The sequence below is a fragment of the Panthera onca genome, chromosome B4, assembly GCF_046562875.1.
Source record: "Panthera onca isolate mPanOnc1 chromosome B4, mPanOnc1 haplotype 2, whole genome shotgun sequence".
NCBI classification, from domain to species: domain Eukaryota; kingdom Metazoa; phylum Chordata; class Mammalia; order Carnivora; family Felidae; genus Panthera; species Panthera onca.
In genome coordinates, this window is record NC_138345.1 from 41,260,278 (window position 1) to 41,271,594 (window position 11,317).

An 11,317-nucleotide genomic window follows, 5' to 3' on the forward strand; every position below is an offset into this window, starting at 1 on the left:
CTGTGTCAGGCTCTGTGTTGTCAGTGAGGAGCCTGCTTGGGATTCTCTCTGTCTCCCTCTCTCTGAACCACCTCCCTCTTTCTCAAAATAAATAAATAAACTTTAAAAAAAAAAAAAAAAAACTCAATTGGGGCCCCTGGGTGGCTCAGTCGGTTAAGCGTCTGACTTTGGCTCAGGTCATGATCTCGCCATTCATGAGTTCAAGCCCCATGTCAGTCTCTGTGCTGACAGCTCGGGGCCCAGATCCTGCTTAGGATTCTGTGTCTCCTTCTGTCTATGCCACTCCCCCACTTGTGCTCTCTCTCTCAAAAGAAAATAAACGTTAAAAAAATTAAAAACAAACAAAAAAACCCCAAAAAACTCAATGAACAAGAAAACAAACAACCCAATTAAAAAATGGGCCAAAGACCTTAACCGATACTCTATTAAAGACATCCAGGGGCGCCTGGGTGGCGCAGTCGGTTAAGCGTCCGACTTCAGCCAGGTCACGATCTCGCGGTCCGTGAGTTCGAGCCCCGCGCCAGGCTCTGGGCTGATGGCTCGGAGCCTGGAGCCTGTTTCCGATTCTGTGTCTCCCTCTCTCTCTGCCCCTCCCCCGTTCATGCTCTGTCTCTCTCTGTCCCAAAAATAAATAAAATTTGTTAAAAAAAAAAAAAAAAATTAAAAAAAAAAAAAAAAAAAAAAAAAAGACATCCAGAAGGCAAGTAAGTATATGAAAGGATGTTCCACATCATATGTCATCAGGGAAATGCAAATTAAAACAACAAGATACCGCTACATATCTAGTAGAAGGGCCAAAACCTGGAACACTGACAATACCAAAGTTTGGCCAGCATGTGGAGCAAAAGAAACTTTCATGCATTGCTGATGAGTACAGCCATTTTGGAAGACAGTTTGGTGGTTTCTTACAAAACTAAATATACTCTTACCATATGATCAAGTGATCATGCTCCTTGATGTTTACTCAAAGGAACAGAGAACTTTGTCTATACCAAAACCTGCACATAGATGTTTATAGCAGTCTTATTCATAATTGCCAAAACTTGGAACAGACAAGAAGTCTTTCAGTAAGTAAATAGATAAACTGTAGTACATCCAGACAATGGAATACTAGTGGTGCTAAAAAGAAATGAGCTATTAAGCCATGAAAAGATAGGGAGGAATGTTAAAGTGCAAAAAGCCAATATGAGAAGGCCACATATGGTATGGTATGTTTTCCAATCTATGACATTCCGGAAAAGGCAAAACTGTGGAGACAATGAAAAAAGATCAGTAGTTGCCAGGGGTCCAGGGTGGGGAGCGATGAACAGGTAGGGCACAGAGAATTTTTCAGGGAGTGAAAATACTCTGTATGATATTATAATTATGGATATATGTCATTATTCATTATCCAAATCTACTGAATGTACATCACCAAGACTGAACCCTTAGATAAGCTATGGACTTTGGATGATTATGATGTGGTCAATATAGATTCATCCTTGGTAAAAAAAAAAAAAATGTACCGTTTTGGTGAGTAATGTTGTTAATGGGGAGGTTAGGCATATGTGGGAGCAGGACTTATTATGAGGAATCTTTGTACTTTACTCTCAATTTTATTGTAAACCAAAAGCTAAAAATAAAGTATTAAAAATTTTTTAAAAATTATTTTAAGTAGGCTCCATACCAACATGGGGTTTGAACTCACAATCCTGACATCAAGAGTCACACGCTCTACTAACTGAGCCAGCCAGGTGCCCCTAAAAAATAAAGTCTTGGAGTGACTGGGTGGCTCAGTTGGTTGAGTGTCCAACTCTTGATTTGGGCTGTGGTTATGATCCCAGGGTTGTGGGACGGAGTCCTATGTCAGGTTCTGTGCTGGACCCTGCTTGGGATTCTCTCTCTCTCTCTCTCTCTGCCCCTCTCCCCCACTCTCTAAAATTAAAAAAAAAAAAAAAAGTCTGAAAGTTGAACAAATAAGTAAAGACATGGCACATAATAGAACATATGTGGACTCTTGTTCTTTCCTCATATTTTTCTTTTTCCTTCCCTCTTCAAACAATTTTTTAGTGGCTTATTTACTTATTTTTTGAAACAGAGACAGACAGTGTGAGCGGGGTAGGGGCAGAGAGAGAGGGAGACACAGAATTCAAAGCAGGCTCTAGGCTCTGAGCTGTCAGCACAGAGCCCAATGCAGGTCTTGAACCTATGAACCATGAGATCATGACTTGAGCCGAAATCGGATGCTTAACCAACTGAGCCACCTAGGTGCCCCTTTCCTTTCCTCTTTAAGTTGGTAAGATTGGACTCCTTAATTCTTTGGTTCTTTCAAACTTTGGATATTTTGGTATGCTTTTGATTCCTTTTCCTCACTTTTGTGTCATCTCTTCCCTTATTTTCTTCTCTTTCTCCTCTGCCTCTTCCTCCTCCTTTTTTGATCCTTTCTCTCTCCCTGCCCCTCATCTCCTTACTCTGGTTCTGCTTCTCATTTGCTATCATAAACCAAGCCATGTGGACCATAAACTTTGAGTTTGAAGTCCCTTCAGCTCCAGCAGTCTAACAGTCCTGTGATACTCCCTTCATTTATGTTCTCTTCCCACCCCCCCCCCCACTTTCTTCTCATTTCATTGCTTATAAATTGCTTAACTTCCCTGGGCCTCAGCTTTTCCATCTGGAAAATTGAAACAATAATAGATTGTTATCAATATCAAATGAATTAAGTAAAGCTCTTAGTTCAGCGCCTAACACAAAGGCCTCTGAGATGTCATTAACTTTGTTCTCATTTGACCTTCTGCAAGCAAGCCTGGTATGAAATTTAAACACTATAGAAATGTTAGTTGTTTATTATTTTCCCTAAAGTATCATGGTGACATGGAAGAATGGTCTAGGCTTGAAGAAACCTGAGTTTCAGGCAAATCTCTAAATTCTTATAAGCCTCAGTTTCCTTATCTGTAAAATGAGAATAATAACAGATGCCTTCCTTCCACCTAGAGGTATTTCCTCTCTGAAGAATTAAAAGATGTAATGCACAGCAAAGCATCACTCTACCATGATAAACGGTGTCCTGGAGTCACACTAGGGATGCGGTATGAGGATTCAATGAGATAAGATACCTGACCAACAGTAACCACTCAATACACGTTATCTATTATTATTTCCTTTACTTTTTCCACTTCTTTCCTCTTGCTTCTCAAAAAAAAAAGAAAAAAAAAGTGGTTAAAATAGCCAGGTGATCCTTGCTGCTAAACTTCTATCATTGATTCTTGTCTCCTTCCCATCTCCTCCTCATTTCTCTCTCCCGCAACGCCTCCCCCTTTCCCTTCTCCCTCTCTCTTTCCCGTTACAGCTTTCCTGTCCCTCAGGCACAGTGTGCAGCCCCGCGGATCTCCAGATTTCAGGCAGCTTAGATCTGACACATAGCCACCCGGTACCTGCTGGAGACCAGGGGTTCCCTCTACATTTAGCGTCTGGCGCTCGCCCAACAATAAAGTTTTATTGAAACAGGACAGGAAAAAAGGCGCCCGTCATTCTCCTCAACATCCAATCAGAGAGTAGAATGACTGGCGCTCGCAGGAGCTTCAGCCGGCGGAAGGCAGGGGAGGGGCATGTCCCGCCCTAAACCGGTCTCTTAAGAGCGGAAGTACGACCCGGAAGCCAGCCATAGAGTTTAGTGGCCAGAGCGACTCTGCAGGGAGGTGGCAGGAAAGGCTCAGAACAGCTGCCGGAGGTGACGGAGCAGCGGCCCCGCCCGGTGTGCTGGAAGACGAAGCTTCCAGGTAGCGGCCGGCCCGCAGAGTCTGACCCAGGGTACGACTGGGCAATCGGCGTGAGCCTGCGGTCCCTGGGCGGCCTCTTTAAGGGAGGGGGCGGAGCCACGCGGAAGGATCCTGAGGGTGAGGTCACGTGGTTGGGGGCACTTGCGGGGCACCAAGGAAATTTGAGGGACTGCTGTTATTGGGGTGTACACCATGTAACGCCCCTTCCCCCACTACATCCTGTTCCTAGGGGGTTCAATGGGGTGCACGTGGTGGGGCTTGGGATTGGCCCAGGGATGGGGGAGGGGGCGTGGCAACCCTGTCTCAGTCAGGTTTCCATCAAAGTGGCCAATTGTAGGATTCCTAGATCCGAGTTTTAAACTACTCCACCTCTGTTTCCTCATTTGCAGAAGTGACTCAGTGCGTCTGCAATCCAGCCCCTGACCCCAGTGCTTCTCGTCCTCTCAGTGTTCAGGGACCTCCAGCTTCACATCCTCTTTCCTTGCAGCTCCAGATATCCTGAGCCCAGGTCCCCCCAGCTCAGTGCAGCCATGAGTGCCGAGGTGAAGGTGACAGGGCAGAACCAGGAGCAATTTCTGCTCCTGGCCAAGTCAGCCAAGGGGGCAGCGCTGGCCACACTCATCCACCAGGTGCTGGAGGCTCCTGGTGTCTACGTGTTTGGGGAACTGCTGGATATGCCTAATGTTAGAGAGGTGGGTTCCTGACCTGGATAGCCCACAGGGAGGCTTGGGTCTAAGTTTGAATTTGAGAATGGGTGGGCAGGACTCACTGGCAACCCCATAACCATTCAGTTGAATTAGAATATGATGATGATTAGTTAGCAGCTGGCATAAATAAGTAGGCAGGTAAACCTCTTAGTTCCCTTTGGTGATGAGTGATCTGTAAAACCCAGTATTTTTCATTTTTAAGCAAAAGAACATGTGGTTCAGAAAAGGAGACCTGATTCCAGCCTGTCTCCACCAATGTAGTAGCGCTTAATAAAATCATGTCACCTTGATCAGGTCATTTTTACTTTAGGACCTCAGTTTTCTCTTTTAAAATTGGAGTGGACACTGCCCTTCACTGTTAATTATAGAAATCAGGTGAGATTATGGGAAGTATAAAGTCCAGTACAAATGGAAGGAACGAACATGAAACTGACATGCCCTCCTCTCCCCACTTTGTCCCCTTTGCTAATTCACTTAAGTGAGGTAAATGTCTAGAAGTGTTAGAAGGTGTCTTTTCCCCAGAGATGTGTGGCAAGATGCTAGGAACAGAGCAGAGAGAACTATTCACACGGAAGAGGCAGGGTTAAGAGTTAAAGTCTAGAGTGGGTGGATCACAAAAATGTTTGACGTTAGCCCAAGTCCTGAGATGCTATGGCATTGGTATATGGGCAAACTGTGTTAAGTTTTTGAGAGCCAGTGATTGACTGAGTCAATGGATTTAACCTTTTGGGACCACTCTGGTATGGAGAAACTGGCTTTCTCTCCCTGCTTTCCTAGGCCGTGGAACTAAAGAGGGTCCATTAAGGTGAAGAAAAAGAAGTATTTATTGGGTGTTTGTTTATCTCTCTGCTAGTCATCTGGGAATACCAGAGAAATACAAGACACAGTGCAGACACAGTGCTTATTACTCTTCTAAAACTTATATTCCAGTTGCAGAGATAAGATAAATGGATATAGATGTGTAAATTATTTATTTAGCAAGTATTTATTGAGAGCCAAACACACGCATAGCTCTTCTAGATCTAAGTGGGATACCAGGGACTGGTAAGGGACCTAAGCGGGATACCAGGGACTGGTAATCTTACTGAAAAGAAGGATATTCTTAGGTAACAGCCTAAATTAAGTGCCAGTATGAGTGATCAGTGATAGGAGAGGAGATCTGGGTGCGCTGACCTGGGTGATGAAAGTCTCCTGGGTGCAGCAGGTCTGACACAGAGGCCACAAATTCCAGCACCTGCTGAGGCCATGCAGCTGTCAGAGATGAGTAAGGCTAATGCAGGAGTGTTGGGTGAATTAGAAAGTACAGCAGACTGCCTAAAGGATATTCAGATTCGGAAATATGAAACACACCCTAAGGACCAGAACACTCTGTGTGTGTGTGTGTGTGTGTGTGTGTGTGTGTGTGTGTGTGTGTGTATACATGTACATGCATGTGCACGTGCTGCTGAACACTTGTTTTCAATTCAGAATTTAGGGTAGGAATTGAAGATGTTTGGAGGAAGAGGGCCTGGTGAATTTGGAGAATAGTGTAAACAAAGGCCGTGAGGTAGAAATGAGGCCTTCCCGTAGGGAGAGTGATCAGAGAGGCAGAGAGGTCCTCTCGGTGAGCTGGGAGAGATGATGGGAGAGGGGCCAGATGGGGCCAGAAAGTGGAATTCAAAACAGGGTAAGGCTGGGAGGCTGGGGAGAGGCCCATCCTGTCACATCTTCCTTCCTATTCCTGCAGCTGGCTGAGAGTGACTTCGCTTCCACATTCCGGCTGCTCACAGTGTTTGCTTATGGGACATATGCTGATTACTTAGGTAACCGGAGGGCTAGAGCTCTGGCGTCGTGGAGGTGGGAGAAGGGCAATTTCTCTCTCTTTTTTTTAAATGTTTATTTATTTTTGAGACCGCGCACAAGCATCCTTGTGTGAGTGGGGGACGGGCAGAGAGAGAGAGAGACAGAGACAGAGCATCCAAGCAAGCTCTGAGCTGTCAGCGTGGAGCCCAGTGTGGGGCCTGAATTCACAAACTGTGAGGTCACGACCTGAGCCGAAGTCGGATGCTTAATTGACTGAGCCACCCAGGTGCCCCCAGAAGGGCAATTTCTCAAAGAACTTAGAAGGAATTGCTGGGATACCCTCCTGGGGTACATAGGTCAAGGTTAAGACTTGAATTGGCATGGAAAACTAAAAAAAAAAAAAAGAAGGCAAAGGAAGAGGCTAGGGCTTCCCACAAAAGCGTAATCTGAACTTCCTACACTTTCTCCTTTTTTCGTAGCTGAAGCCCGGAATCTTCCCCCACTCACAGAGGCTCAGAAGAATAAGCTTCGACACCTATCAGTTGTCACCCTGGCTGCCAAAGTCAAGGTGAGTAAGAGTCCTGCCCCCCCCCCCCCCCGCCCCCAGTCCTGAGCCAAGAGTTATATCCCTTCACAAAGGGCCTATTTGAAGGGAATTTGCACTCAGACAGCCTATGTCCACACAGTTCTGCCTTCCCACCCCCACCCTGTCCCTCCAAGGTATGTAAACTCTACTGCCTGTAGCCTTTCAGCCTGAATATTATTCTCTTAGTTTTCTGTTTTGTTTCTGTTTTTCATTCAACACTTTTTGCCTTTTGGGTCAAAATAGCAACTGGGATGCCATTCTTTTGTTTAACAATCACCCTCCCCACTAGAGAAAGTCCCACACCAACAGCCTCAGCTTGCAGATCTGAGAACAAGACTCTCTCTTCTGGTGAAGTGCTAGGCTTCTGTTTGCTAGAAATATCTCTGCAGGTTCAGTTTTTTAAATACCCTCTCCACCTGTCTACCTTCTCCCAGTTATTATTTGATTCTCTTGTTGTTTCATGGTTTTACATAAATCACGTGTCTCTCTGTTGTGAGATGCTCTTTGGAAGGAGGTGGAGTATAAATGATGCACAGTAACTCCAGATCCCTCCCACACCACATACTCCCGTTTTGTCAGGCTTATCTGGACCAAGGTCTGTGTGCTGTCCTGAGCTGTGGCCAGAGGAGTGACACCCAGGCAGATGTCACTTTCTTCCTCTGTGGCGTGGGAGGAATAAGGTCGAAGGGGAATATAAATCTTCTATTTTATTTCTGGCTATTCTTCTCAGGATGTTATTTTTCAGGTGGCAGTGCGTTTACTTATTTTGCTTTAGAACCAGCCTTTTAGAGGAAATCATTCAGGAATAGGAGCGGAGAGTAGGTAGGGGAGCCTGGGCAGGAGGGGAAAGGAGGGAAAAATCTTGGAAGCCCTTGTCTGCTTGCAGAACTGCACAAATCCCAGCCCAACCACCCCCCCCCCCCCCCCCGCCCCTGGCCCCAGTGTATCCCATATGCAGTGTTGCTGGAGGCCCTCGCCCTGCGCAATGTGCGGCAGCTGGAAGACCTTGTCATTGAAGCTGTGTATGCCGACGTTCTCCGCGGCTCCCTGGACCAGCGCAATCAGCGGCTAGAGGTTGACTACAGCATCGGGCGGGACATCCAGCGCCAGGACCTCAGTGCCATTGCTCGGACCCTGCAGGAGTGGTGAGACCTGTGTCCTGGCCCTGTTCCTTCTCTTCTCACTCCAAGAAAGGGGGAGGGCTTCTGAAGGAGGGAGGGCTGGGCTGGGCTGGGCTGCAGCGGTGGAATCCTAGACGTTGAAGGGAAATGAGCTCATTCCTCCAAAGGCTTCTGAGGGCAGAAGGGAGCAGAGGAGGGCCTGGGAGGCAGGAGGCCAGAGGCAGTGTCCTTGATATAGTAAGTGGGGGAAGGGAGGAGGAGCGGTACTGTAACCTGCACTGTCTACAGGCCATGGGTCTCTTCCACTTCCGTTTTTCTCTTTCTGTTCTTGTCTAGCTTAAATTCATTAATATACCTTTTTTATTTTATTTTTTTTCTCCAACGTCTACCCAATTTTAAGTTCCTACTCGCATGTTACACGTTACTCCAGGCACTTCCTATGCCTCTCGTATCCGACCTGAGTGTCTCTGTGGCTCCTGGGACTCTTGTTGCCGGTGGTTTCCAGGTGCCCTGGCGAGGGTTCCTTACTCGGACAAGGGTTTGGCTGCAGGATATCCTGAGTCTGTTTTTCACGAGTGCGTGATCACCGCTGCCTTCCACTGACACTTCTTCGTTCCTGATCCTCGCAGGTGTGTGGGCTGTGAGGTGGTGCTGTCAGGCATTGAGGAGCAGGTGAGCCGTGCCAACCAACACAAGGAGCAGCAGCTAGGCCTGAAGCAACAGATCGAGAGCGAGGTGAGCAGGCAGGGGATCAGGACGGACCCAGGCTCCTCCAGCCTGGGCCAGTCGTCCTGTGCAGGGGGGTTTGCACCGTGGCTGTAGCAGATAGACAAGACAGGCAGGGACTGTCAGATTCTGGAACTTCCCTCACTGTTCCCCATTTCTTTTCATCCTGGCAGGTCGCCAACCTTAAAAAAACCATTAAAGTTACAACAGCAGCAGCCGCCGCGGCTACCTCTCAGGACCCTGAGCAACACCTGACTGAGCTGAGGGAACCTGCTCCTGGCACCAACCAGCGCCAGCCCAGCAAGAAAGCCTCAAAGGGCAAGGGGTGAGCCACTGTGGCAGGAACCACTTGCTTCTGGGGTGCCCTGCTTTTACTTTAGAGACCTAGCTGTCTTCAGCCCTTCAGTCATTTGCATGGGGGTAGGATATGGGGGGAGCCCTCAGGCGTTAGGGGATTCCCTGCAGCCTTTCTCTCTCTCTTCCCCTTGCCAGGCTCCGAGGGAGTGCCAAGATTTGGTCCAAGTCGAACTGAAAGGACTGTCATTTCTTCCCTGGGGATGTGGGGTCCCAGCTTCCTGCCTGTCCCTTAGGAGTCCTCAGAGAGCCTTCCTGTGCCCCTGGCCAGCTGATAATCCTAGGTTCATGACCCTTAACCTCCCTCTCCTCTCCGTGACCCCCAAGCATATATCACACCTTCTCTAGGGAGGAGGCAAGTACAAGTCATGATTTTGTTGGTACTTTTGCTTTATGTGGCTTTCTTATGTGTCTCATTGTCTCCTTCCACCTCCCTGCTGTACTCTCCCCCTATTTCTTTAATGGGGGGGGGGAGGGCAGCAACATCTCTCCCTGTTTCTTATATATCATTGAGTAGGTGGGACTGCTTCTCCAGCATAACCCACATGTGTTTCTTCTGGTACCTCTCCACCCCTGCATGCTTAATGCCCAGTTTGTACTCCTTACCCCCAGCCTATTTGGGCAGCATCTGAAGAGCCATAGGGCTCCCACCTTTATTCCCACCCGGAGAATTCTGGGAGCCAGTCTGCCATTCTAGGAGTCACTGGACACTTTCATCCTAGAATCCTGTCACACTACAGTTTTTTCCTTTCCTCTCTCCTCCGCTTGGGTCCTGGGAATGCTGCTGCTTCAATGACCCCAGAGCCTAAGAAGGGCAGCTGTCTCTTGAGATCTTGAGAGATGGTTCTTTCTTAGCCCTGGTTATCTTCGAAAGCCTGATGGCAATCCTGGAAGGATTTATACTTCCTTTTGTGAGTTTGGTGGGGAAGGGAAGGGGATATAGATTGTATAAAAAAAAAAAAAAGTATATATACATATATCTATATATAACATGAAACAGAAATAAATCTATGAGAAGTCTATCTACAAACATGTCCTGAAATGGGTATCTTTTGTCTTTGGTATTCATGGTTGGGAAGAAGGTTCATCGTCAGTCCCCTCTAAAGCAAAGTACTGGAAGAAGAAGAGAACCAGATACTATGTGCTGAGTCCTGGCCTAGGAGCCGAGAGTCCTAGATCTTGAGTTGTATGATGGGACAAATTGCTCAGTAACCCAGCACTCAGTCAGAAGCAGTTGGATACTTAGCACCAACATGTGATAAGTGCTGGAGATGCAAAATGACAGTCACTGCCCCTTCTTTCAAGGAGCTTGAGTTCAGCCTGTTGCCTTCCTTCTTATAGACTTATACAGGGGGGAGTTGATAATAACCTTCAGGTTTTGCATCAGAACCACACAGAACTCTGAGATCTTAGTAGGAAGCAGCAGGCTCCTGTCTGCTGTCCAAGGCAGAACTTGCTGTGCTGGGAGGATTGGTCTCCTCCGTCTAGTGTAGTGCTGTGCACTCTTTAGAATTGGGAACTCTGGTGTAAGGGACAAGTCCCCTCCTCCCACTTGCACGTGAAGCAATTGCCTCCTGAGGGTCCCACTATTGACTGAGCTGCTTTCCAGAGGTTGTGTTATTCTCTAGGCGGAGATTTAGGATAGACCACTCTTCACTGGTGCTAAAGGTCTCAGTCATAGAATTAGAAAGTGGAGTGAGATCCTGAGGTTTTGATTAAAAGTGGACTGGGTGAGGGGCGCCTCGGTGGCTCAATCAGTTAATCATTTGACTTTGGTTCAGGTCATGATCTCATCATGGCTTGTGAGTTCAAGTCCCGTGTTGGGCTCTGTACTGACAGCCCAGAGCCTGGAGCCTGCTTCAGTTTCTGTGTCTTCCTCTCTCTCTGCCCCTCCCCCTCTTGCACGTGCTCTTTCTCTCTCAAAAATAAATGAGCATTTAAAAAAGAATTTTTTTAAAAATAAACTCCTTCTTCCTCCCACACCCTCCAATGTGTAGAAGTTGCTAATTAATGGCACTTTGAACCTGTCCCCCCACCTCTGCCCCTGCCCCAACTTTTCACTTGAACTTAGTATCTTGGGTTTTTTTGTAAGCTACTTCCAGCAAATGGCTCTATTAGTTCCCTGACCTCTCTTAGTGCCAGCCTTCAGTGGGTGGCTCCAAAGTCTACTGTGGGCTGAGCTGGGACTCCTTGCTTAACACCCAAAGCAGGAGGGGAACCATTCACATTCAAAAGGACATGCAAATGAAGTTTGTGTTTGACTTACAAAGACAGGGCCCTTGGCTA

The 11,317-nt window shown here is 47.2% G+C and overlaps 1 protein-coding gene across 3 annotated transcripts; it reads left to right on the forward strand.

Moving 5' to 3' along the window:
* Positions 1-3,358: 3,358 nt before the first annotated feature.
* On the forward strand, positions 3,359-10,957 carry COPS7A (COP9 signalosome subunit 7A). Of its 3 annotated transcripts, none has more exons than XM_060658574.3 (8): positions 3,359-3,872; positions 4,243-4,447; positions 6,189-6,264; positions 6,724-6,812; positions 7,773-7,975; positions 8,581-8,686; positions 8,851-9,002; positions 9,170-10,957. In XM_060658574.3, the coding sequence occupies exons 2-8, from the start codon at positions 4,286-4,288 to the stop codon at positions 9,207-9,209; spliced, it is 828 nt and encodes a 275-aa protein (XP_060514557.1). In that variant the 5' UTR covers positions 3,359-3,872; positions 4,243-4,285; the 3' UTR covers positions 9,210-10,957. The 3 variants fall into 3 exon arrangements, with proteins under 3 accessions (XP_060514557.1, XP_060514558.1, XP_060514559.1); XM_060658575.3 differs by having other exon boundaries at positions 3,360-3,786; XM_060658576.3 differs by having other exon boundaries at positions 3,360-3,755.
* Positions 10,958-11,317: the final 360 nt, after the last annotated feature.

What these genes read in the sequence shown, in the direction of transcription:
- COPS7A (XM_060658574.3), top strand. Translation starts at nt 4,286, where the DNA reads ATGAGTGCCGAGGTGAAGGTGACAGGGCAGAACCAGGAGCAATTTCTG. An exon ending in ATATGCCTAATGTTAGAGAG is followed by an intron (nt 4,448 to 6,188) that starts GTGGGTTCCTGA and finishes CTATTCCTGCAG; the next exon opens with CTGGCTGAGAGTGACTTCGC. An exon ending in GACATATGCTGATTACTTAG is followed by an intron (nt 6,265 to 6,723) that starts GTAACCGGAGGG and finishes CTTTTTTCGTAG; the next exon opens with CTGAAGCCCGGAATCTTCCC.